Source organism: Taudactylus pleione, unplaced genomic scaffold (genome assembly GCF_031769625.1).
Source record: "Taudactylus pleione unplaced genomic scaffold, aTauple2 ptg000256l, whole genome shotgun sequence".
Classification (NCBI taxonomy): domain Eukaryota; kingdom Metazoa; phylum Chordata; class Amphibia; order Anura; family Myobatrachidae; genus Taudactylus; species Taudactylus pleione.
The window spans coordinates 3,902,662-3,929,522 of NW_028284658.1; the positions used below are offsets into that span (position 1 = coordinate 3,902,662).

Below are 26,861 nucleotides of genomic sequence, written 5' to 3' on the forward strand. Positions count from 1 at the left end.
GAATCAGGCCCAGAGTAAGATAGAGCAAGTAACTGTGTACCTGGACAAACCGCTCTGCAACGCAAGGGGTGCAAATATATACATTTATTTGCATGTGGGGTAAATACTGGCTGTATTTGCATGTAGCCCACAATGCTGGACAGTTTGTTTTGCACTGTAATTTAGATTAGAGTTTGGACACATCCCTCCCAAATCTAAATCTCTCTGCACGTTTTACATCTGCCCCCACCTGTACTGCAACATGGTTTTACCAAGATGCACAGTTACTTGCTCTTACTCTATTCCCAACTCTGAATCAGGTCCTTTAACAATAAGGTAAACTAGATCTATAGTTTATCAAGAATAGCACTTTATTGCACATTCTGACCACTAGGTGGACCTCTGTAACACAAATACAAACATGGTAACTGCTTTAACGTTAATAAATTAAAATGCATATTGAACACAAATACATTTCTTACATGTTTGATAATTAGTTTTTAGGGATCATTGTATAGTTTCAAATACTTTAAATCACAAAAAGACATCTGGAATGGAACGAGTAGCATTCCAAAAAACACAAAGTAAAAATGCTAAACGTGTCTAAAGTCACTTAGAACAATGATTTTTAGTATCACATATGTTTACATGTGTTTTGCTACCATTAAATACTCATGTAAAATGCGCATTAAATCACACTATGGATACATAGCCTAAGTCATGTCTAGTACTGTTTAGCACAGGCACTTAAATTAATTTGAACTTTCTCTATATTGTAAAAGATAATACATTTCAATCATAACAGTTTGAGAAGGGTTGGGTATGTGATCCTGGCGGTCGTGATGCCTGCTGTCAGAAAATCAACAGCGGCATCCCAGCAGTCCCAATCCCAACACCTGAAGGTGAGTTCCCTAACGCTAATCCTTACCCTAACCCTAACTCTCCCCCCCTTGGTGCCTGAACCTAACCTCCCGCTAGTGTCTAAACCTAACCTCCCGCACCCTAAACCTAACCCTCCCCCCTTAGTGCCTAACCCTCCCCCTAGTGCCTAACCCTAACCCCTAAACCTAACCCCCGATATTTACCTTAGGGATGCTGGCGATCGGGATACTGGAGCTGGGATCCCGAATGCTGTCAGGGTATTGTGACCGTCGGCATCCCGTCTGCCTACATTTGAAAAAGCTTTTCAGGGAGATTATGAAAGTAACTGTCACGATCCGTCACAGGGATTTCCTCAGTATGAGGACTGGGAGCCGGGGGGTTAGGGTGGCTAGGAAGCAACTGGAGAAGTGACAGTACTAAGGTCCTATTAAACAGTCAAACCGAGGTGTTGGCTGGACCTGACCAGAGGCGCGGACTCTAACCCACTTGGTGGTCTTCACCAGTGACCCCTCTTATTAGGATTTGGGTTTCACCGCACGAAGTGAGCAGGTCGCAGCCCTCTGGTCAGGTACCTGGGAATGACAAGTACCAGGAGATAACACTAGGAGTGGAATAACAGAGAAACTGTGTACTCTGTTTAATGATAAGAATGATAAGAATTGCTGAAAGTTCGTACACTGTAGAGAACTCGTAACATGAGAACACTGGGAATTCCAGCATGGGCTGCACTAGGGAGTATCTCTGGAGATCCGGGTTTGGAACTGGTACAGAAGAGTGGCACTAGGAGTCAGTACACAGATGCTGTACTGAGTACACACGCTGGTGGTCAAGACACAGGACTGGTACAAGAGAATGGCACTAGGAGTCAGTACAGTATTGAATTGAGTGCCTGATTCAGGTTGGATCATAATGCTGCATTTGCACGCAACCGGCCACTGCGAAAATATGCTAATTAATGCATTTGCACTGCCGTCGCAGCACAAGATGCACTACATAATGCTGCCCCCTTACCTTTTTCGCACTGACATGCCTGCGTTCCCTTGAGCACCCCCCCTCACCACACACAAATGGCACTTCCTGTCAATCACTGAGTGGTGGTTCTGCGTACTGCCTGCAATCGCATTCCCGATCGCAGCACCTTGTTCGTGCACACACACTTCATCTTCTATGCATGCACAGATTGCAAACCTTAGCCGGCTGCGTGCAAATGCAGCATTGCGAACTAACCTGAATCTGGCCCTGAGTACGCTCGCTGGTGATCCAGACGCAAGACTGGTACAAGAGAATGGCACTAGGAGTCAGTACTGGGATGCTTTATTGGGAACACATGCTGGTGATCCAGACACTTATAGCACTGAAGTTAATACCTAAAGTCTCAGCACACAGACAGGTGCTGAAGTAATCACTGGAGAAGTCAGACGCTGATTAGTGCTGAAGTTGTTTCACTGGAATTTAGCACAGAGACTAGTACTGCAGAAATCACTAGAGAAGTCAGACGCTGATTAGCACTGGAAGGAGTCACTGGAAATAAATAGCATAAGCCTGGAGTCATGTAACAGAATCACAGTCACTGGGAAAGCGAAGTTGAACAGCAACTTCCTGTTCCTGGAGTCAGACTACATACCCTAAGGTAGCAATCCATTGGAGGATAGTGTCAGCTAACAGCAACCAATGCTACCATTTGGTAAAGGGCTAATCAGGTGATGTAGACTGTCATGGCTGTGTCCATCATGGTAACCGCAGGAACCGAATCACGGAGCAACACATGGGTATCCTAGCAGACTCTGGGGAGAATACTCAGCGCGCCACCTGCCACTGAACCTGGCATCTGACCGTCTGGAAGATCAGGGGAAGCTGGCGCAATGGTGAGTAGTGGCCAATCCCAGGCCGCATCCTGACAGTAACATCTATAAGCGCGGCAGTAAAGTGGACGTGTACTACTACATCTGAGAGGCGTGTCATAAAACTGATTTGCATCCAACTGTAAATGATCCCCAAAGCAGTTAGTAAGATCTACTTGTTGAGGAAAGCACACTGATACTTTTCAGAAATTGGAGGTAACCATAGGGATCATTGTGCCTTATACCCAGTGCAGGGAAATGGCACTGATGGTCCAATTTGAATGTGAATATCTCCGTTTATTTTTATATATAACATCTTTATAATTGGTTTGTGCAATCAGGGAGACTGCTAGCCTCTTCAGGGAGTCATGGAGATTGCTGCTATTTCGGGGAGTCTCCCTGACAATCAGGGAGAGTTGCCAAGTATACGGGATGCTGATTACACCCCGTTTGAAAATACTGTATTAATAACGATATCAATATATAACTTTTTCCATTTTGTGTACTTGATATATAATATGACAGAAAACTTTTGGAGTAAGAAACAATAGACTTTTGTATTTGTATGTGTGAAGGATATGCTTGATAACATATTTGAGATTGTGAGAAACAAATGAGAAAGTTACTAATGTATCTAACTCACTGCTAGTTGCAGTAGTGGAAACCAATGTACTGGAGAAATTCATTATTGTTTCGGTTCTGGGAGAGTTGCTCCGAAAATCAGCTGTCCCACGATCCCTAATTCACCGCTAACAAGTAGCGGCAAAAGCTTACACTTCCGGGCAGGTGTAGTGTGCTTGCATGAACTTAGGGCCTGATTCAGAGCCGGACGCTATTTGCGCTCGCTCGTTCAGAAAAAGGGGCCGGATATTTAAATTGAGCGCTCGCTCTTTGCGGTCTGTTGACGGCTCTATGTCTGAGCGAGCGAACAAAACATTTGCTCGCTATTTTGTAAAGACGCCCCCTGGCCGCTCGCATCCTACGTCATCTCCGCTATTTATTAGATTAATCGAGTGCATCGAAAGGCGTCTAAACTGCTCGCAGTGCTTGTGGTAGGATTTTCCTACCGCAATCATGTGAACAGTTCAGGCTAAGAAACAACCAAGTGACGTGGTCGATGACGCTACTTTGTTAATTATGCACACTCTAAAAACGCCCGTTTTGACTGTTTGGCACGCCTGCGTTCGGATCACCACTCCCCGTTTTCAAGCACCTTCCCCTGTTACCACCCACAAACCCCTCATCCTGTCACTCAAATTAGCAGGCACTCGCTGTTTTGCAAGCGCTCGATTTTCGACTGCAATGACTGGTTGGCGCATGCACATTATGACCCATACGCATGCGCAGTTGTGCGAACATCGCTCGGAGCGAACGAGCGGCCGCTTGCGAGCGGCTCTGAATCAGTCCCTTAGTTCATCGATAATCAGAGTGGGGGACCGAGGATCCCTTTTTCACACTCCAGACCTCCTTCCAGTCTTAAGATGGCATTAATTCCCGCAGTCCAGACATCGACCCGCTTGCGAGTGCTCAGCGCTCGGGAGCGGGTCTGAATTAGGCCCACAGTTGCTGTGATTAATTCACAGTGCGCATGCATTGCACGTGCACGAACCAGACGCTGCTATCAAGACTAAGATCGCAGAGGCTGTGAAGACCCATGGCAGAGTTATTGATAGGAAGTGCCAGTTGTGGGTGGTAATGGGGGGGAGGGTGGTCGGGCAAATGAGGGAGCATGCCAGTGCATTTGAACGCGGTTGCATTGTCATGCATAAATTAGCCACTGTGATACCAGACATCGCCTGAGGACTTATAGCGTGCGCGGAAGTAAGCAATTTCTGAGTGAGGTCTGACCTGCATTAACTCTGCGTCTGGGTCCGATGTTACTCAGTGTTACCGATTGTTTAGCTATATTGTCAAAGTATATGGATATGAGTAAGGGGAAGTGGGCGTCTTTATGTTAGGCTGCGATCGCTATGAGAATGCAAACATTTACATATCACCGCTGATATTAACAACTGCGTTGCGTGCATATAAGCAGAATAGCGATCTGTTGTGAATAAGGCCCTGAGTTATTTCTGCATGGGGATTTTTTTTATTCTTTGACTTTATATTATTTTAGATAAGGTGACAGGGGGGCCACGGTGCCACAAGACAGAGGCAATACTCACAACTTGAGAGGTGTAGGCTGGTTGTCAGGTCCACTCCAGGTTTTGCAGTGTGCTGGGATTCCCAACCAAGCAATCAGCACCACCTGTGAGCTGGGCTTAAGGCTTTGCTGGAAGCAAAACACATTGCTCCTGATGCCGGACAAGCTGGCCAGACGATAGGGTGCCAGGACCTGGATGGTCCACAGATATTATGTGTGCTGTCTGTAAGCCAGAGTGGCAAACCTGACTTGATGTTGGCTGTGAAGTGTCTGCTAAGCTGCAGTGAACAAACAGTGCACTGTTTTACCATACTAGTGGATGTGTTTCTTCCCACCATGTGACATTTGGTGGCCCGGGAACACACTTGCCAGATGCATCCTGCGCGATGAAGACCTGCCAACGAATACAACACCGGAGATCCAGGGGAGCTGTGGTGGTCGGCTGTTTTCCGGTGCTCAGTGTGGTGCTAGGTGGAAGCCTGAGCTGCACAGCTGCTGGGTGCTTCAGTAGGGTGAACCCACCCGAAGAAAAATCGTTTTTAAAATTTTCATGTTATGCTTTTTCCTACAATTACACCAGCAGGGAGAGGGTTAAGTTATTTGCTTGTTGGAATAAAGGGCCCAATTCAGACCCGCTCGCTAGGATGCGTTCGCTAGTAGCCCGTCGATGTTTGCAATCTGCATATGCATATGTCGCAGTGCGCGTGTGCGAACCAATCCATGCGATCGCGAAGCGATCGCCCCTTTTACATAGGCACCTTGTTAGAATGAGTGACAGAACAAGATGTTTGTGGGCGGTGATGGGTTGGTCGATGGAAACGGGGGTGTGGTTGTGCGAATGTAGGCGTGTCTGTGCATTTTAACGCCATTACAGGAGTGTACATAATTAAGACGCAGCGTCATACTACACGTCACATGATTAGGTAGGCTATTGTCAGCCACAAGTGCTGCATATGGGTCCCATGTTACTCGATGTTACCGATTGTTTAATACACTACCTGGACATGACGTGTGTTACTAAGGGAAAGTGGGCGTCTTGAGAGAGGCTGGTGGGCGTCTAAAAACATACTGTGATCGCATGCCAAGACATAGTGGGCGTGCTCATGTCTTGCTGTGCATTTGCGGAATTTGCATACTTTGGCAGCTGCCAGCTGCGTGCGAACGCATCTAGCGAGCGGGTCTGAATCGGGCCCAAAATTGTAATTGGTTTGTGTGCTTGGTTACAGCTGGGAAGAGCAGTCCAGCAAAAACTTAATGGATTGTAAATTGCAATTAAAGAGGAAGGTTTTTTTTTTGTGTTTTGTTTTGTTTTGTATTTTTCCTCCTGAAGCACACACACAGAAGTGTTCCTGCTATAAGTGATTGTGTAACTTAGGAGAGGAGTTGTTTCAATATCTCTCTCCTCACTTTTACTTTTCATTTTCCCATATTAGTTAGCATTAGCTAACAGTGGCTTGTGATAAGGGAAGCTAAGCTAAATATACTACACAACCTGAAAACAGTATGAACGAAGTTCAAATGTGGCCACAGGCCAGCAAGCCCAACTACAATTGATGCAATCCCAAATACAAATTCAGCTGGAAAATAATAATCTGCTACATACAGAGTTAGTGCAGGAAAGCAGGTCAGGAGCCAAAGATGTTGCAGAAAATTACGGCAACTGATGATGTTGCCGCATATTTGCATACTTTTGAAAGGACTGCAACTCGCCTGGATTGGCAGAAGGAAGAATGGGTCAATAAATTGGCCCCATATTTAACCGGGGAAGCTCAGAAAGCATATACTGATCTGCCTGAGCAGCAAGCCACTTCTTATATCTAGCTGAAGGCAGCTATACTTGCTAGAATAGGGGTGACAGGAGCGAGCAATGCTCAAAGGATGACTGGCGATTTTCCCCTTCAGAAGCACCTCGAATCCAGCTAGCAGAATTTACCAGCCTGGGTAAGGCATGGTTAAGGCTGGAGGAAAATTCAGTGAGTTGAATGGTGGAAATAGTAGCCATAGATCACTGTATACGGGGTTTGAATCAAGGAGTACAGAGGTGGGCTCTGCAGGCTGACCCCCAGACCTTTGAGGAATTGGCTACAATTATCAAGCAGTACCTCACACTGGGGGAAATTACAAAAGTGCCTGACTGGGACCCAAGCCCTGTACCCAAGCCACGTACCCAGGTCTAGTGGAAGCTATCACAAGGAAGCTCGTGATAGTCTGTTATGAAAGTGGGGATCTGGGGCATATTTGTTGTGAGTGCCCAAATCAGTCCGAGCCGATGGAGTGCACGACATGCAAAGTGGCTAGACCAGCTATCAGTATGTGCACTGGGCTTTTTTACCCCAAAGAGTCGACCCTGTTCTGTGTGGCAGTACAAATTAAGGGTCAAGAAGTCTGGGCCCTTGTGGATACCAGGAGTGGACTTTCCATCATATAAAAAGGGCTAGTTCCGAGAGAAGCAGATCAAGTATTACCACTCTGTAAGGATGCTTTGTGTGCATGGGGCCACAAAAGAGTATTGCCATGTACAATTTCCGCTGATAATTAACAGACGAGTCCTACACATTGTGGCCCCAAAATCCCCATACCCCCTGATATTGGGACAGGATTTCCCCTTACTAAAAGACATATTGGCCAGCCGGGCCAATGAAGAGCAACCAGTGACGAACTGTTAGCGTGATCCCTCCGCAGACCTCAGTCTCTCCCAGCGTATTCAAGGCCAAGAGATAAAAAGACTGAGTAACTGTTTCGGAGATAGAAACTAGACTGCCGTGTCATCTCGCTCCCTGACCAGGAAGATGGCAAAACCAGTAATGGTCACTGAACGACTAGAGGACAGCAGCCCAGAAGATGACTGGTCGCCTGGTGACAAGGACGTGTTTTTGCGGGACTTTGCATGCGATCAATTAAATTATTCTAATCTAGTGAATGCTTTTAAAGGTGTTATAGAAGTAAATGGCAAAATAGAGAATGCTTTGCCTCCAGAAGGCACACCATATTTTATATTGAAGAATGATTGTTGTATCGTGTAGCCTATGTACAAGGCAAAAGGTGGAACAGTTGTTGGTTCCCGGAGTGCATGTACCACTGGTTTAGAGCTCACTACACCTGCCGGTCATTTCTGTTCTATTTGAACGGTTGGAATGGATATTATTGGTACAATTGAAAAATCAGCTTGAGGTCACCAATACATACTTGTCATATTACATTATGCTACTAGATATCCTGAAGCAATACCTCTAAGAAACATTAAATCCAGTACCATTGCTCTAGAGCTGGTAATGCTTTATACCCGTGTGGGCATACCTAAGGAGGTTCTGACTGACCAAGGAACCCTTTTTATGTCCAGATTAATGAAGACATGTGTTGGTTGCTGGGGGTAGAGAGAATAACAACCTCAGTTTATCACCCCCAAACTGATTGTCTAGGAGAGAGATTCAACCAGACTGAAATGATTAGACAGCCTGTTAATCAAGACAGCTGAGATTGGGATTTACTGTTGCCCTATTTGATGTTTGCAATATGGGAATTGCCACAGGCTTCTACAGGCTTTAGCCCATTTGAAGTCCAGTATGGGAAACAACCATGAAGAGTGTTAGACCTGTTAAAAGAAGGGTGGGAACAACAACCCGTTCAAGAACCTAATGTGGTACAGTTTGTGTTACAACTGTACAGCCGGTTAAGACAACTAAGGGCCTGATTCAGAGACGCTCGTAAGCGGCCGCTCGTTTGCTCCGAGCTATGTTCGCACATCTGCGCATGCGTATGGGTCGTAATTCGCATGCGCCAACCAGTCATTGTGGTCGGAAATCGAGCGCTCGCAAAATAGCGAGTGCCTGCTAATTTGAGTGACAGGATGAGGCGTTTGTGGGTGGTAACAGGGGAAGGTGCTTGAAAACGGGGAGTGGAGATCCGAACGCAGGCGTGCCAAACGGTCAAAACGGGCGTTTTAAGGGTGTGCATAATTAACAAAGCAGCGTCATCGACCACGTCGCTTGGTTGTTTCTTAGCCTGAACTGTTCGCATGATTGCGGTAGGAAAATCCTACCACAAGCACTGCGAGCAGTTCAGATGCCTTTCGATGTACTCGATTAATCAAATAAATAGCGGAGATGACGTAGGATGCGAGCGGCCAGGGGGCGTCTTTACAAAATAGCGAGCGCATGTTTCGTTCGCTCGCTCAGACATAGAGGCGTCAACAGACCGCAAAGAGCGAGCGCTCAATTTAAATATCCGGCCCCTTTTTCTGAACAAGCGAGCACAAATAGCGTCCGGCTCTGAATCAGGCCCACAGTCCCTTAGTTAAACAACATATGGACCAAGCCCAACAGCGACAAAAATGCAACCATGACGTAACTGCCTTAGTTCGGTCCTTCAACCTTGGGGACAAGGTATTGGTTCTACTTCCGTCTGCTGAGAGCAAACTATATGCCCATTGGCAGGGACCAAATGAGGTTATTGAAAAAGTAAGGCCGGTTAATTATAAGGTCTGACAGGAGGGGAGACGAAAGATTGAACAGATCTACCATATTAACCTGTTGAAACAATGGCGAGGTGTTGCTATTGAAACTCAGGAATATATAGTACCTATTGAAGAGAGGTTAAATGCCAACCAAAAACAGCAAGTTATAGAAATGGTAGGTCAAAATCAGGATGTGTTTTCTCCCATTACAAGCAGAACCCAAATCATAAAACATGACATTGTCACCCCACCTGGGGTTATTGTAAATCAAAGGTCTTATCGCATCCCTGAAGCCAGAAGAGAAGCCGTAAAACAGGAGGTAGAAGAAATGCTCCGATTGGGAGTAATTGAAGAGTCCAATACTGAATAGACCAATCCTGTTGTATTAGAGGCAAAACCCCCAGGGGCTTTTGAGCTTTTGCAGCGACTTTAGAAAGTTAAAAAAGGTTTCTAAATTTGACTCATCCCATGCCATGAGTTGACGAATTAGTTGAGAATTTGGCCAAAAGTCAATACCTGACTACCTTAAACCTAACCAAGGGTTATTGGCAATTCCCTTAAAAGAGTCAGCTAAGGCTAAAACAGCATTTTCAACATCAGAAGGATTATTCCAATATAGGATGCTACCTTTTGGCTTACATGGGGTCCATGCAATCTTTCAAAGAGCAAATAATAAGCTGTCAAGACCATATCAAGAGTATGCAGCTGTATAATTGGACAATATCGTGATCTTTAGTCCAGACTGGGAGTCACACCTCTCAAAAGTAGAAGCCGTGCTTAGCTTATTACGGGTTCATGGGTTTACTGTCAATCCTGAGAAATGTGCCACTGGTATGACAGAGGCTAAGAACCTTGGGTATGTAGTTGGCCAGGGGCAGGTAAACAGTTAAAGCCTCAGCTGAATAAAATGGAGGCTGTATCTTCATGGCCCAAACCAGAGAGGAAAACGCAGCTGAGAACCTGTTTGGGATTAGTGGGCTACTATCGTAAATGTATTTGTGACTTTGCAACCAGGGCATCCCCACTAACTGACTGTTTGAGAAAAAAAAGTCCAGATAAGATAGTCTCAATCACAACTGATGTTGCTGAAGCAGCTTGGAAAGTTTTAAAAGGAGCCTTGGTTTCCGCTCCCATGCTGCAGACTCCAGACTTTAAAAAAAAGTTTATCCTTCAGGTTGATGCCTCCAGAACAAGATTGGGAGCAGTACTGTCCCAGGAGGTAGAAGCAGAGGAGAGACCAATTCTGTACCTGAACCGTAAAATGTTACCACGAGAAACGTGGTATGCAACAGTAGAGCAGGAGTGTCTCGCAATTAAGTGGGTCGTCAATACTACCTGTTGGGCAAGGAATTCCTGCTGGTAACAGATCATGCACCTCTTCAATGGATCCATACCAACAAAGTAAATGCTAGGGTGACTCGTTGGTTTCTGGCATAATAGCCTTTTCAGTTTACAGTACAAAATAGGTCTGGAAAATTGCAAGGTAATGCTGATGCTCTGTCTCGAAAGTACACTCCTCAGATTCTCCCAGAAAGGCCCATGGTGAAGCTAGGGGAGGGGGAGAGTAGGAAAAGGAGAGGAGGTTTACAAATACAGGCACAAAGCGGGATGGGCAAACAAGTGAGTTTGCTTGGAAAATTGTCCACTTCACCAAGGGGGTTGAGGTTTAGGGGAGGGTATGTGGCAGGGAGTCCATGATGCCACAAGACAGAGGCAATACTCACCACTTGATTACCTGGGTGTAGGCTGGTTGCCAGGTCCACTCCAGGTTTTGCAGTGTGCTGGGATTCCCAACCAAGCAATCAGCACCACCTGTGAGCTGGGCTTAAAGTTTTGCTGGAAGCAAAGCACAGTGCTCCTGATGCCGGACAAGCTGGCCAGGCGATAGGCTGGGGGTGGTTAGCATTAGGGTCCCCAGATATTGTCTATGCTGTCAGAGTGGCAAACCTTACTTGATGTTGGCTGTGAAGTGTCAGCTAAGCTGCGGTGAATAAACAGTCCATTGTTTTACAGTACTACTGGATATGTTTCTTCCCACCTTGTTACAATAAGATTTTCATTATTTAGGGGATTAATGGGCCTGATGAATGGTGGTATTAGAGAGTCCTTTGGGATCGGAACATTGGTGACTTATATTAGGTGCAGCACTGTGGTCCAATACTGAGTTATTATTAGGCAGTTCCACCACTATGCTTGGTTATGAGCAGTGCCTCTATGGGGCCTATTCATTATTAAGCCCCAATGGACAACCCCCCCTCCACACACACATATAAATATTATAGCCCAGTGCTGACAGGGGGGAACAGTCTTCATTACATCTGTATGGGGCTGTGTTTGACAGGATCCCTCCAGCTCTCTATTGCACCACAGCTACTGACCACATCTTCACTTGGAATTTGTGTTGGTAACATGAACACCAAGTGGCAGCAAACCCAAGCATGTTATGTCTCCCAGGACATGATGGGAACAATTGCTACCAATATTAAAATACTGATTTCTTACATTAATCTTTTTATTACCCCAGCACCTGCAGGGGAATGGGATTGTTTTACCGGCAGAGAGCCCAGCAGGACTGAATGCCGACAGCGCAGGTAAGTCAGTCTAAACCTCCCCTCTCCCCCCCCTAACCCTAACCCGCCTTTAGGGGGTGCCTAACCCTAACCTCCCACCTTAGTGCCTAAACCTAATCTCCCCCCGTTAGGGCCTAAACCTAACCCCCCCTCCCCACTCCCTAAACTTAACCCTCTGGTGGGGGGGTTGCCTAACCCTAACCCCCCTTCCCCTAGTCTAACCCTAACCTTCCTGGGGGGTGCCTAACCCTAAGTCCCCCCAGGGTGCCCTAAACCTACCCCCCCACGTGGTAGAATGGGCACCCGTCCTTACCTTGAACGGGCCAGCGTCGTTCTACATTCCGGCGTCGGGATTATGATAGGCATCGGTATCTTGATGCCTGTCATAGCTTCTTAGCAGGCGTTCCGCAAGACCGCCGGTCATATAACTACATTCCCCTGCAGGTAGGTGTTTGTTCTTTCCCACGGAAGGTGACCCACTAGTTTAATTAAAAATATATATATAACATATTGCACAGGTTCGTGCTGATCTTCACCAGATTTTTTTCTCCAAATAGTGCTCTCCCCTTCCCCCTCGTTCCGCTTATTTAAGCATAAGGAGGTCATGTAAGTGGAAAAAGTGAAATATGGATGTGGGAATATGCATTTGCATTGCCCATGTAAATTATGCAAAGGAGTATTTTAAACTTCGAAATTGTCTTTGCATCTAACTCTGAATGAGGCCCTATGTGTTCAATGAAACAATGTTTTGTTTTTGTTTTTTTTAATTGCACTGTCCCTCATAAAAATCTTAAAAACCTGTTTCTCTCTTCTCACCTGGCACAGGCTGCTCTCCTCTGTGACACTTTCAGTCATCTGATTGTAATCCTCATCCCAGCTCGGGAACTTTGGAGGCGACAGGATGTCCATGGAGTCCACACGGTCCAGACTCCTGGGGGAAAACAGCAATGACTTGTAGTAAGAAAGAGAACTGATAGAGGTGTTTTATAAGACAACCCTAGTCATATGATGTAGGGTGATACAATGAGAAAGGGACTACATTTCTACAGCCACAGGATGAGTAGCTGTATCATGATTTCATTGTGATTGCAACAGTCCGCGTGGCAATGATCAGATCATACCATGCATGTGAACAAGCTAAGTCACATTTTATGTAGTTAGGTTTTATACAGATCAATTAAGAAGTAAATAAAGTTACATGGATTAATAGGATTATTTATGGGGAGAATGCATGAAATTGTTCAATTTATAAACATAACTAGAGCAATCTTTAGAGTCACATTAGGGCTCAAGTAAATTTTGATGCATTTGTACTTTGTACATAAGCAGGGAAAAACGCACATATAAAAGTGCATTAACGTGCGTATGTTCAGTTGAATGCATCTCTAGATTCATCCAGCCATATAACACATATGCTCAGGGCCAGCGCTACCACTAGGCAAACTTAGGCAACTGCCTAAGAGCGCCAGCCACTGCAGGGCGCCGCTGGATTGATGTGTAGTGTGGACCACACATAAGTACAGTCCGCACTACACTACTAGTAACAAACACACATCCGCCGTTGCCGGCAGCTGTGTGTTTGTTTTAGCAGCCGATGAGAGTCAGACAGACTCTCATCAGCTGCTGCGCCCACTACCGGAGCCGGGCTGGAGCTCACTCATGAGCTCTATTTTCTGGCTCCCGCAGTGGGTGATGGGAGAGACGTCATGACATATCTCCCATCATACTGAGCGGGCCGGACCGGGAGGACGCCGGACGGAGGAGCAGATGCCGGAGTGGGGATTAAGGTAAGTGGAGCTGGGGGGGACTGCTACTGGGGGCACTGCTGGGAGGACTACTACTGGGGGCACTGCTGGGGGGGACTGCTGCTGGGGGGACTACTATTTGGAGCACTACATAGGGGGGACTACTACTAGGGGCACTGCTGGGGGGAGGAGTACTACTAGGGGCACTGCTGGGGGGACTACTACTGGGGGCACTACACTGGTGGGACCACTACTGCATGCACTGCATAGGGAGGAATTACTGCTGGGGCACTGCTGGGGGGGACTACTACTAGGGGCACTGCTGGGGGAGGGCTGCTACTGGGGGGATTACTACTGGGGGCACTGCTGGGGCGTAGACTACTACCTGGAGCACTGCATTGGGGGGACCACTACTGGGGGCACTGCATAGGGAGGGTTACTTTTGGGAGCACTATATAAGGGGCACTGCATAGGTGGGGAACTACTACTGGACTGGGGGCACTATATAAGGGGCACTGCATAGATGGGGGACTACTACTGGGGGCACTGCATGGGGGGCACTATTGGGGGCACTGTATAAGGGGCACTACTGAGGGCACTGTATAAAGGGCACTATAAGGGGCACTATATTGGGGGCACTGCATGGGGGACCACTACTGGGGGCACTGCATAGGTGGGATCACTACTGGGGGCATTGCATAGGGGGGCCCACTACTGCCGGAACTACTGAGGGCACTGCATAGGGGGGCCACTACTGGGGGCACTGTATAAGGGGCATTACTGGGAGCACTGTATGAGGGTTTGTGTAGCTATCGAGGGTGGGGAGGGCGTAAGGCTGAAGAAATGCCTGGGGTGCCAAGAACCTTGCACCGGCCCTGCATATGCTCCATGAGTAGCTTTAGTTTATAATTGTCACAATAGCGTAGACAAGGCATAATAATAGCATGCAACAGATGGTCCTGACAGTGTTAGTAGCAAGTGCTATAGTCACATTACTCTATATGTACACAATGTCATAATTTCATGAAGAGACATACACACAAGAGAGGGGTGTGGTATGTTTAGTTGACATACAGAATGTTCTGAATGTGGACATTCAGGATGTTAACATGTACAGAATGTTGTCAAAATTGCTAGAATGTTGACAGTCGGCATGTCGGCAATGCGATTTCTCGTTCACTTTTTCATTTAAAGCTAACCTTGACCATAACTGCAGTGTGACCCTAATCTAGCCCTAATTGCCACCTAACTCTAATCTAACCTTAAAATTGTGTGTTGACATTCTGACAATGTCAACATTTTGAAATTGTCCACGTCAGTGCCGACATTCTGTAACTGTTGACATTCTGAATATTGACATTCTGATCATGTCCCCAAACTTCCTACATACCCAAGAGAGAATAGTATAGTGACACTGTTATTAAAAAAATGCAAAAGTGGAATGTTCCATATACTTATAACTAGGGATGAGCGGGTTCGGATTTCTGAAATCCGAACCCACCCGAGCCCCTCCGATCCGAGTCGTATCCGAGTCAGGCGGGAAAAGTTGAGCAAAACGTCATCATCCCGCCTTCCGAATCTCGCGGGTTTTGGATTCTATAAAAGGTCCCTGCGTCGGCGCCATTTCTCACTCCGGCTGTGGACAGTGAAGAGGGAGGGTGGGAGCTAGGGCTGGCTGGGCTGTGTTTTGCTGCTGTTGTCCATAGGGGCTGGCTGGGCTGTGTTTTGCTACTGTCATAGGGGCTGGCAGGGCTGTGTTGTGCAGTCAGTTGTCCATAGGGGCTGTGTCCACTCCAAAGTCTATAGGGGCTGGCTGGACTGTGTTGTGCAGTGTCTCATAAAGGTTGTAGTCCTAGAGGGGTGCTGTAGTGTTGTCCAGGGGGTGATCTGTGCATCAGGGGTGCTCCCCCAAAGTGCACTCCAAAAAAAAATATTTTTTTTTTCTGTTTGTGAATTGTGTCCGCAGTAGAAGCACGTGCATCAACAAAGTAGCGCCAAGCGTGTGTCTGTGTCCTAAATCAAGGGCTGGCTGGCTTCTCCGTTAAAGGGTGCTGTAACCCCCAAAGTGCACTCCAAAAAATATAATTATTTTTGTGTGTTTGTGAATTGTGTGCGCAGTAGCCGCACGTGCATCAACAAAGTAATTCCAAGCGTGCGCCTGTGTCATAAGTAAAGGGCTGGCTGGCTTGACCGTTAAAGGGTGCTGTAACCCCCAAAGTGCACTCCAAACAAAATAAAAAATAATTTTCTGTGTTTGTGAATTGTGTGCACTGTGGCTGCACGTGCATCAACAAAGGAGCAGCGCCAAGCATGCGCCTGTGTCCCATAAGTAAAGGGCCGGCTGGCTCATCTCTTAAAGGGTGGTGTAACCCCCAAAGTGCACTACAACAAAAATAAAAAATTATTTTCTGTGTTTGTGAATTGTGTGCACTGTACGTGCATCCTCAAAGCAGCAGCGCCAAGCGTGCGTCTGACCGTTAAAGGGTGGTGTAACCCCCAAAGTGCACTCCAACAAAAATAAAATATTTTCTTCTGTGTTTCTGAATTGTGTGCCCTGTACGTACATCCTCAAAGCAGCAGCGCCAAGCGTGCGTCTGTCTGTTAAAGGGTGGTGTAACCCCCAATGTGCGCTCCAACAAAATAAAATAATCTTTTTTTCTGTGTTTGTGTGTGAAATGTATGCGCAGTAGCCGCACCTGCATCCTCAAAGCAGCAGCGCCAAGCGTGCGTCTGTCTGTTGAAGGGTGGTGTAACCCCCAAAGTGCACTCCAACAAAATAAAATAATCTTCTTTTCTTCTGTGTTTGTGTGTGAAATGTATGCGCAGTAGCCGCACCTGTATCCTCAAAGCAGCAGCGCCAAGCATGCGTCTGTCTGTTAAAGGGTGGTGTAACCCCCAAAGTGCGCTCCACAAAACATAAAAAATTTTTCTTTTTTTTCTGTCTTTGTGAATTGTGTGGGCTGTAGCTGCACCTGCATCCTCAAAGCAGCAGCGTCAAGTGTGCGTCTATCTATTAAAGGGTGGTATAACCCCCAAAGTGCACTCCAACAAAAATAAAACATTTTCTTCTGTGTTTGTGAATTGTGTAAATGGAGATCTATTGCGCACTGGACTAGTGCAAAGATAAGAGGTATGGCTGCACTAATGAAAGGGTGTCCAGCCTTTCTAATATATAGAGAAAAACAAATGTAAGAAAATGCGCTCTATACCCCTTACAAATATATCAGTGCGTATGAATGAATGCACCATATTCATTCATACGCACTGATATATTTGTAAGGGGTATAGAGCGCATTTTCTTACATTTGTTTTCTTTGTGAATTGTGTGCACTGTACGTGCATCCTCAAAGCAGCAGCGCCAAGCGTGCGTTTGTCTGTTGAAGGGTGGCCTAACCCCCAAAGTGCGCTCCAACAAAAATAAAATAATCTTCTTTTTTTCTGTGTTTGTGTGTGAATATATGCGCAGTAGCCACACCTGCATCCTCAAAGCAGCAGCGCCAAGCGTGCATCTGTCTCTTAAAGGGTGGTGTAACCCCCAAAGTGCGCTCCACAAAAAATAAAAAATTCTTCTTATTTTTCTGTCTTTGTGAAATGTGTGGGCTGTAGCCGCACCTGCATCCTCAAAGCAGCAGTGCCAAGCATGCGTCTATCTGTTAAAGGGTGGTGTAACCCCCAAAGTGCGCTCCAACAAAAATAAAATAATCTTCTTTTTTTCTGTGTTTGTGTGTGAAATGTATGCGCAGTAGCCGCACCTGCATCCACAAAAAATAAAAAATTCTTCTTTTTTTTCTGTCTTCGTGAATTGTGTGGGCTGTAGCCGCACCTGCATCCTCAAAGCAGCAGCGCCAAGCGTGCATCTGTCTGTTAAAGGGTGGTGTAACCCCCAAAGTGCGCTCCACAAAAAATAAAAAACTCTTCTTTTTTTTCTGTCTTCGTGAATTGTGTGGACTGTAGCCGCACCTGCAGCCTCAAAGCAGCAGCGCCAAGCATGCGTCTGTCTGTTAAAGGGTGGTGTAACCCCCAATGTGCACTCCAACAAAAATAAAACATTTTCTTCTGTGTTTGTGAATTGTGTGCACTGTACGTGCATCAACAAAGGAGCAGCGCCAAGCCTGTGTCCCATAAGTCTGTTAAAGGGTGGTGTAACCCCCAAAGTGCGCTCCACAAAAAATAAACAATTCTTTTTTTCTGTGTTTGCGAAAGGCGTAGGAGGTTGCTTCCACAAAATGTGGAGAAGATGATGTTCATAAAAATGAATGATCAACTCTTCCAGGGAGACCAGCCTCCAGAACATACAGGGGGACCTGTGGTGGTAGATTCCAGTGGGGATGAATTAATACTCTGTGAGGATGAGGATGTACACAACACTGAAGAGGGTGAAGAATCGGTGGATGAGGAGGATGAGGACAACATCTTGCCTCCGTAGAGCCAGTTTGTGCAGGGACAGATTAATTGCCAGCTTGTTTTGTGGGGGCCCAAACGAACCAATCATTTCAGCCACAGTCGTGTGGCAGACCCTGGTGCTGAAATGATTTGTTTGTTAAAGTGTGCATGTCCTGTTTATACAACATAAGGGTGGGTGGAAGGGCCCAAGGAGAATTCCGTCTTGCACCTCTTTTTTTCTTTGCATTATGTACTGTTTGGGGCCTAGTTTTTCAAACTGCCATCCTGTCTGCCACTGCAGTGTCACTCCTAGATGGGCTACGTGTTTGTGCCGCCCACTCATATCGCTTAGCATAGTCATACAGTTACCTCGGTGCAACCTTTTGGACATAAAAACACTATTGTGAGGTGTGAGGTGTTCAGAATAGACTGGAAATGAGTGGAAATTAAGGTTATTGAGGTTAATAATAGCATAGGAACAGAAAAAAGCACAAATTCTGTGATTTTAGCTGTTTTTATGCTTTTTTAAAAAAAAAAATACAGATCCAAAACACAAAATCCAGAACCCAAAACACGGAAGGGTGATTTTGGCAAAACCAATCAGATCCAAAACACGAAGAAAGATCCAGATCCAAAACCAAAACACAAAACACGAAAAGTGGCCGGTGCACACCCCTACTTTATAACTAAGTACAAACACCCCAAAAAATACAAATGCAAATTTAATTAAAATTAAATACAAACATCTGTTATGTTAAGCTTTAAAAATGTAAATATCATTGAAGTCATGCTAATAGATATCCAGGACTTCTTATTATATAGCTGCCACACTAATTAATTAAATACTATCAGCTAGAGAGGTCAATCGGCAATCAGCCAATCAGAAGCAGCTAACTAGGCTGCTGATCATTATCATTGTGTCTTGTGTACAAGATCTCCAGCATCCGCAACAGATACACTACCTGGCACACGCATATGCCTGTGCCTTCAGGTTTACTCTAATCACAAATTAAGACATGCCTGCCTTTCTCTTGCCACCCTCCATTACCTCCCCCAAACGCTGAGTAACTGTCACTCACTTTGCGACTGAATCTCCTGTGCGAACATAATAGCAATACAATTGTTGCATGTGCACAGTGCATCTTATACGTATGTGCAATGGCTAATAATTGCTCAATCTGCGTAAACATCAGCATTTGCGTACAAACATGAATCAGAGCCTTACTTTGCAGAAATATGGATGAACTGATCAGGGGCAGGGACATAAATTAATTCTCAGCTTTTACACCTCTATCAGAACCCATCAGAACAGTCGTAAAGATGTGAGAGGACTTTCATCTACTTACATTGGAGTGTTGCTGTAATATTATACATCAGAATAGTACAATGGAATGTATGGTAAACACCGAAAATTTTATTTTGCCTTCATGGTTCTATTTTTTACCTTTAGCAAGAAGCACCATAATTCAGCGCTACAATGTAAATTAGAAAATATATCTGTCAATACAAAATGTTGTGTTTTTTCAGATTAGATATTACGATAAATTAAGTGTTTAATGTACACAGCTGATCTCTAAATGGTCCATGCCAATCCCCTTGAGGCTGGAGAAAACAACTAAGAAACAAAGGAACTGAAAAGGTGCACAGATCAGTGTAGATAGGGTTAATTGTCTAAAGGAGCAGCTATCATGAGTGGAAACTGCAATCCACTAAAAAGCAATCTAAGGGAAAGAAATTGAAAGATAGCGCTGATAGACAATCATATATTTACATTTATTCAACACACAAAAACAAATACTAAAATCAGAAACAAAGATACAGATTTTTTAAAAAAAGATAATAACAATGTTGCAATTATAGCACATACATGGGAATGATAACCAGCCTTACTGAATGGGTAACTTCAAACTGTAGCCTTCCAGCTCTCATCTTAACTTGCTGCTACATTTTGCTTCCTCTCTGTCTACCCCATCTCACACCTGTTTGTCTGCCCCACCCCTTTAGAATGTAAGCTATTATGAGCAGGGCTCTCTGCCCTCTTGTGCTTCTCCTTACTTTACTTTCATCTACTTCTTACTCCCCACTAGGGCACCTAACACTTGGTTGCTTTGCTCTGTTGCTTATCTGGGTGATATGGTAGCTAATGTAGCAATCTATATTATCCTTGTCCTCATCCTGTATTGTATTGTACTCTAAGTCAACCTATTTTTTTATATACTTTGTAAGGCGCTGCAGAACACTTGTGGCGCCATATAAACAAATGATAATAATAATAATAATAATAATAATAATAATAATATTAATAATAATAATAATAAATGGGTAGCTTATTCTGGTGTGGTTATACAGTTTCAAAGTCTCAAATTTCCCAAGGGATATGTCCAGAATTATATAGGTCCCAAGGAACAAGTTACTGCTCCTAAACAAGTGGTCCAAGTTAAATTGAGGAACCAGGTCCCGGTTAATGAATAAGGATCCCAGGGTCTGTATTTTAACTGTGTAGTAAATAGCAATCTAACCTCTACAATTTAGGCTCCGTAGATCATAAAACCAGTATTTAAGCTCAGTGATTCCATTGCATAGTGTGTAATGTTCTTTCCGCATAGACCTGAGCTCCGGCAGTAATATAGAGGGCCTCCTGGACTGCTGCAGCAACGTGATCACTTTCCAAAGCAGACACTCCAAGTTGGAAGGTGTATAGTGACGTTCTAGGTGTCAGCAGTAATTACCGGCAAGAAGATTATCTCCCTTGGTAGCAATGGAGTACAGAGCCCTCCATCTCCTTCTGAAGAAACTGGGAGATAAACCCCAGAGAAACTCGTAAGGTGCTGGGGCACTGACTATTGAATTGTCGCCTACTGTCATTGTATACTAAGGTCTCCGTACTCCATTACTACCAAGGGAGATAATCTTCTTGCCAGTAATTACTTCTGACACCTAGAACGTCACTATACACCTTCCAACTTGGAGTGTCTGCTTTGGAAAGTGATCACGTTGCCGCAGCCGTCCGGGAGGCCCTCTATATTACTGCCGGAGCTCAGGTCTATGCGGAAAGAACATTACACACTATGCAATGGAATCACTGAGTTTAAAATACTGGCTATATGATCTACGGAGCCTAAATTGTAGAGGTTAGATTGCTATTTACTACACAGTTAAAATACAGACCCTGGGATCCTTATTCATTAACTGGGACCTTGTTCCTTAATTGGATTTGGACCACTTGTTTAGCTGCAGTAGCTCGTTCCTTGGGACCTATATCATTCTGGACATATCCCTGGGGAAATTTGGGACTTTGAAACTGTATAACCACACCAGAATAAGCTACCTATTTACCCGATCAGTTAGGCTGGTTATCATTCTGATGTATATGCTATAATTGCAACATTGCTGTTATTATTATTATTTTTTATAATCTCTATCTTTGTTTCTGATTTTAGTATTTGTATTTGTGTGTTGAATAAATGTAAATATATGATTGTCTATCAGCGCTATCTTTCCATATTTTTCCCTAAGAAACAAAGAGCTTGACTCTAGATTCTCAAGGCACTAAATATTTTTTACAGCAAATAAAGGCTGAATTAACATCAGGTTTATTAAAGTAATGAAAACACATTTAATGTAATTGATGTTCACTCATTACCCTCATTACATCACCCTGTTTGTGGCTTATACTGTCTTGTGATTTAAGCTCTTTGAGTTAATATGGACTTTTGAATCCCATATGTGATCAGTTCTCAATAAATAAAGATTGCAATAAAAAACACATTTATTAAAATATCCCACATAAAATAGCAACAGCAACAGTCAACTTAAACTAATAAATACTCAAAAATATCAAAATAAAATATGGATCAGCAGTGCTCTACCCGCTTGGAGAGGATAATCCTAGAGAACCATATATTCCTAATTAGAGAAAGTTCAGGTATTTAATCCAGATGGACTGTATCATGGTAAAATCTAACTGGGCTCAGTAATCCAGTAGCAGTTTTAGTAAACTACTGTATTCACTCTACAACTGACATGCCCTTACTTAGTATATTGGAGCTCCTTAGTGATATACTTATCCACACAGCTTTGTGCAGCTCTTGGCTACACGGAAAGCCAATAGTGAAAATGCCCAGACCTAACTACACATTTATGGGCTGATCAAAAGTTGAACATATGCCTATTTGCAGAGCATATCTTGCATGCTTTCACTCTGTACATGCTCCAGAACCGATCTTATACAAAGACGCACAATGCAGAGTTGCACACATTTCATGACACTTCTCCAGTTGTCACTGAACTGGGCTGGAACAGTACTTCTCAGCTAGTCAATGAGGACGTGTCAACACACTTTTGGGCTATGAAGAGCTGTCTGGAAAAATATATATGCCTGTTTTCAGATGTATATTTTGCACCGATAGGGATGGTGCAGGTGTGCAATGATGGGTATCTGTTACAAGTTGCCAGTACGCCTTGTTACATACTCGTTCATAAGGTATCTCTCCTCCAGGTCACCAGCCACTTTCCCGGAATTGTGCTCCTGGACAACGTACATGCCGTACTGGGACGGCATCACCAGTTGCTAGTAGATTGGAACACCGGTCTACGGCACGTGATACTGGATGACGTTTCCTCCTCAACTGTAGGTTCCATTAATCACCTGCCTCGTATCCATTAGTTCAACACCTTTCTTAAGTCTGTTGGTTCATCACCAGCTAGCCGGCTATAGCGTGTCTGTACGTGTCCTTCCATTTCCTGCCAGTCGTGGTCCTGCTTATCTGTGCCTATTCTGCTGTGTTTCTATGAACTCAAGTCCTAAACTCTCACTCCATCTTCTAGAGTATTCATTTATTGCTATCTACAGTGTTCCTGAGTTGTGCTGTGACTGCGGCTCGCCGCTCATTGTAGTCATCTATTACAATCTCTCAGCTTGTTGCCACCTCGGCTCTCAACCGCTTTCTGGCTGTCCAGCTGGACCTCGGCCCACAAAGCCGCACCACAGGGTGCCACCTCGGCTCTCAAAGCCGCATCCCGGCTGTCAAAGCCGTACCTCGGCCCACAAGGCCGCACCTCAGCCTGTCACCACCTCAGCTCTCAAAGCTGCATCCTGGATATCAAAGACGCACCTTGGGCCACAAGGCCACACCTCAGCCTGTTACTAGCTTGACTCTCAAAACCGCTTCCCGGCCCACAAGGTCGCACCTCTCTCTATGTAACTACTGCCTCAAAGCCACCTCTCAGCTCTCTGACCGCATCTCGGCTGTCCTTGCCGCTTCCCAACTATGCAAGTTTTACCTAGTGGTCTCCATCAAGATTACCTCACCATTCCAGTCCTCAATCAGTTGCATAACATCTAGTGGCCCTAGGTAAACCGTATAAGCCTCTACTATCTCGAGTTAAGTCCAGGCGGCCACTTAAGTACCGGTGAACGTGTCCAGTTCTAAGGGAACAGCGGGTGGTTGTTATTGGTGAAGACCTCATCTGAGTGATTCTAGAGGTCTTACACAGTGAATCCTAGGAGACTGTAACAGGATCAATGTATGGATAGGGGCTGTCCAGACGCAGAGATGTGCACAACTCTGCATAAGGGTGAAAATATGCATTTACTTCCCTGCATGCAGTGCAGGAGCAATTGTGGCCATCTTGTTTTAACTCTACATCAGCCCAGGCATCCTTCTTGTGGAGGAAGATTTCACTATCAAGGACCAATAGCTGCATGAATATGTGGGGATACGTTTATGTACTCCCATAGATTGTATAAGGGGCGTATAAATAGTAAAGTGAATACAGTAGTCTCCTATCCTAAGGAGGAAAAGTTTGCTACCATCACAATCAAACCCATCTGACTGCATCAACTGGTGCACCTATCTATTATTATTTTACTATTATATATTATTTATATGTTGCCATCAATTGTCCGAAGCACTGTATAGGGGAAATTACAATGCTAGACTAGCAAGTAAATGTAAAATGGTTCAAATAGAAAATACAGAGGGAAAAAACTAAACAATAAAATATTTAGACAATTAAGTCAGTAACAATTAAAAACAGTGACCCAGTGCCCTGGGAAGGGTGGACAGTTATGTCTAAGTAACTCCCATAGAATGTATAAGGGCATATAAATTCTAAAGTGAATACAGTAGTCTCCCATCATGAGGAGGAAAAGTTTACATCCTTGACAATCAGACCCATCTGACTGCATCAACTGGTACACCTATCTATTATTATATATTATTATATGTCAACACCAAATGTCCAAAGCACTGTACAGGGGAAATTACAATCATAGACTAACAATTAAATGTAAAGAATACAGAGGGAAAAATAATCAAACAATAAAATATTCAGACAATTAAGTCAGTAACAATGAAAAACAGTGACCAGGGCCCTGGGAAGGGCGGACAGAAAGGATCAGAGTTGCTAACTGTGAGTGGGAGTGCACTGGAGACAGGGGTAGCCCAGGGTTTTCTAATCAACTGACTGCTCATAGAAATGTAGTACAAAATAATCTACCCTAAAGCTCACAATCTGCCTTGGAGAAGTTTCAGCCAGTAAAATTAATAACTTTCTAATTCAACCTGACTAGTATGCTTACTGTTCTGCCGTTTAACATACCTCCCCACATTAATGTTGGGGAAGCAGTGGCGCATGCACAGAAAAAGGGCACCACCATGCATCACAAGGGTGTGGTTATGCATCACAGGAGTTTGACCAGTGTTTCTGATGAGCACCACACATCGACCAGTTTGCCTCCCCGGAAAAACACAAAATGCATGCTGCGTACACCATGGCTAGTGCTTGTGGAATTGATTCATTGCTGTTCTGCTATACCCCCAATGCTTTAGCCCTATCAGGAAGAAAGAACAGAGCACTTACATGTGAGATAAGCTCTTAAGTCCTACCAGCTTGATCTGCAAAAGTCATCTCGGAATTCTAAAGCAGAGAGTCCTACCCTTTGATTATTGACATTGTGTTTGCTTCTTGCAGTTCCCTCTACTGGCCAATCAAAGAGATTTGGCCAATAGTGCGTTTTAGAAAGGACGGTTCTGATTTGGGGTCTATATTACTCCTTCCCGATCATATTTGTCCCAATCAGGCTGCTCTATATAGCATGTACAATGTGTTTTTAATCCAAATAAATGGGACAGGTGATGTTCCACTGCATCAGAAGAGGTGCGCTAGATGTGAGAAAGCACTGAAGGGAAGGAAGCAAAGGAGGTGTGAGGGAATAAGGAGACAGGATGAGGAGGAAGAGAAGAGAGTAGTACAGAGAGATCCTCTTTAGTAAGAGAGAGAATATTAAGGCTGTTTAGGGAAGTGGAGTAGAAGGTAGGTGTGGGGTGCTGGATCTGGCAAGAGGATGTATGATGTCACTTTTGCCTACAGTAGTGGAGACCAGTGAGGGAAGGATAAGAGGGTGGTAAGGGTGTACAGAGAAGGTGGCGAAAAGAAAACAGAGGTTGGTAGAGGTGGTGGATAATAAAGTGTTTGGTCAGAGAGAGTGTAGTGTAGAGACAGGATTACATTTGTAGCTAAGAAAGTCAACATTAGATTTTCTCTATTTGTACTCGGCAGTAGAGGAGAAATGTTGTACAGTAGGTCTCTGATCAGTAGGGGAATATGTATGCAGGTTGGTGGTCTGCTTGGACTTTGCCTAAGATTATATAAGGCTATGGTGTGTGATATTGTAGAAAGATGACTGCTACATCATGTCAAGGCAGAGTAATACAGGTTGAGTCTCCCATATCCAAATATTCTGAATTACTGAATATTTTTTGCATGACTGAGATAGTGAAACCTTTGATTTTTGATGGTTCAATGTACACCAACTTAGTTTAAGGCACAAAATTATTAAAAATAAAGTAGAAAATGACCTATAGGCTATGTGTATAAGGTGTATATGACATATAAATGAATTTCATGTATCTACACAAACTTTGTTTGAGCCACAAAATTATTGAAAATATTGTGTAAAATTACCTTCAGACTGTGTGTATAAGGTGTATATGAATCATAAATGCATTCTGTGTGTATATTTGGGTCCTATTCCCAAGATATCCTATTATGGTATGCAATTATTCCAAAATACGGTATATTCCGATATCCAAAATACCCCTGGTCCCAAGCATTTTGGACATGGGAGACTCAACCTGTAACTGGGGAGAAGAATGGTGTTAGCTTTGTGTGCATGGATTTTGGTGCAGGAGTGGTGCAGTAGGTAAGGTAGAGAGGAAGGGATGTTGTAGTTGGGGAGTGGAAGAAGGTTGAGTTGGAGCAGAGAAGGGAGATCACAAAGTCCAGGGAGTGTCTATTACAATGGGTATGAGATTATGTTCTCTGAGAGCAACCCAAGAAGGAAATAAGTGAGAGGAACTTAGAGAATGCTAAATAGGAGGAGCATGCAGTAGTCAAGTCGTAGTAGTACCACTGCATGCTGTATACTATTTCTGGCTTCCTGGCTTTAAGATATTATGATCATAGCAATTCATTGAAAATACAGAATACAGGATTCTGGTCATAGTTGTACTCGGTCATACCTGACTAACTATAATGTGGTATGTGCTGTATGATATCACATTGTAGTATGGGATGCATCAGAGACGCATAATCCATAGGGGTCTGCAATTGCCAGATATACAATGCATTCTGTTGAGAACTGTCCCTTTTAGACTCTCAAACGAATGACTCACTGACATTGGTGGGATAACAAAACAATTACACATTAATACTTGTGGATACAGCTAAAATAAATTGAGGCAGCTATTATAAACAAGATATATGCTAAACTATATATGCTATTAGACATGCGATGCATTATCCCTAAAGTTCATGGCAATAATATGTCTATAAAACTGTCTCAGGGTGGCACTATTTGCA

At 44.4% G+C, this 26,861-nt stretch overlaps 1 protein-coding gene across 1 annotated transcript in view; it reads right to left on the reverse strand.

Moving 5' to 3' along the window:
- The window catches only part of DLGAP4 (DLG associated protein 4), a 225,201-nt gene that overhangs the window by 108,202 nt on the left and 90,138 nt on the right, over nucleotides 1–26,861 (reverse strand). The window contains exon 6 of the mRNA XM_088480581.1: nucleotides 12,685–12,799. Within this exon, the coding sequence (XP_088336707.1) occupies nucleotides 12,685–12,799 (115 nt within the window). The remainder of the gene's footprint in view (nucleotides 1–12,684; nucleotides 12,800–26,861) is intronic.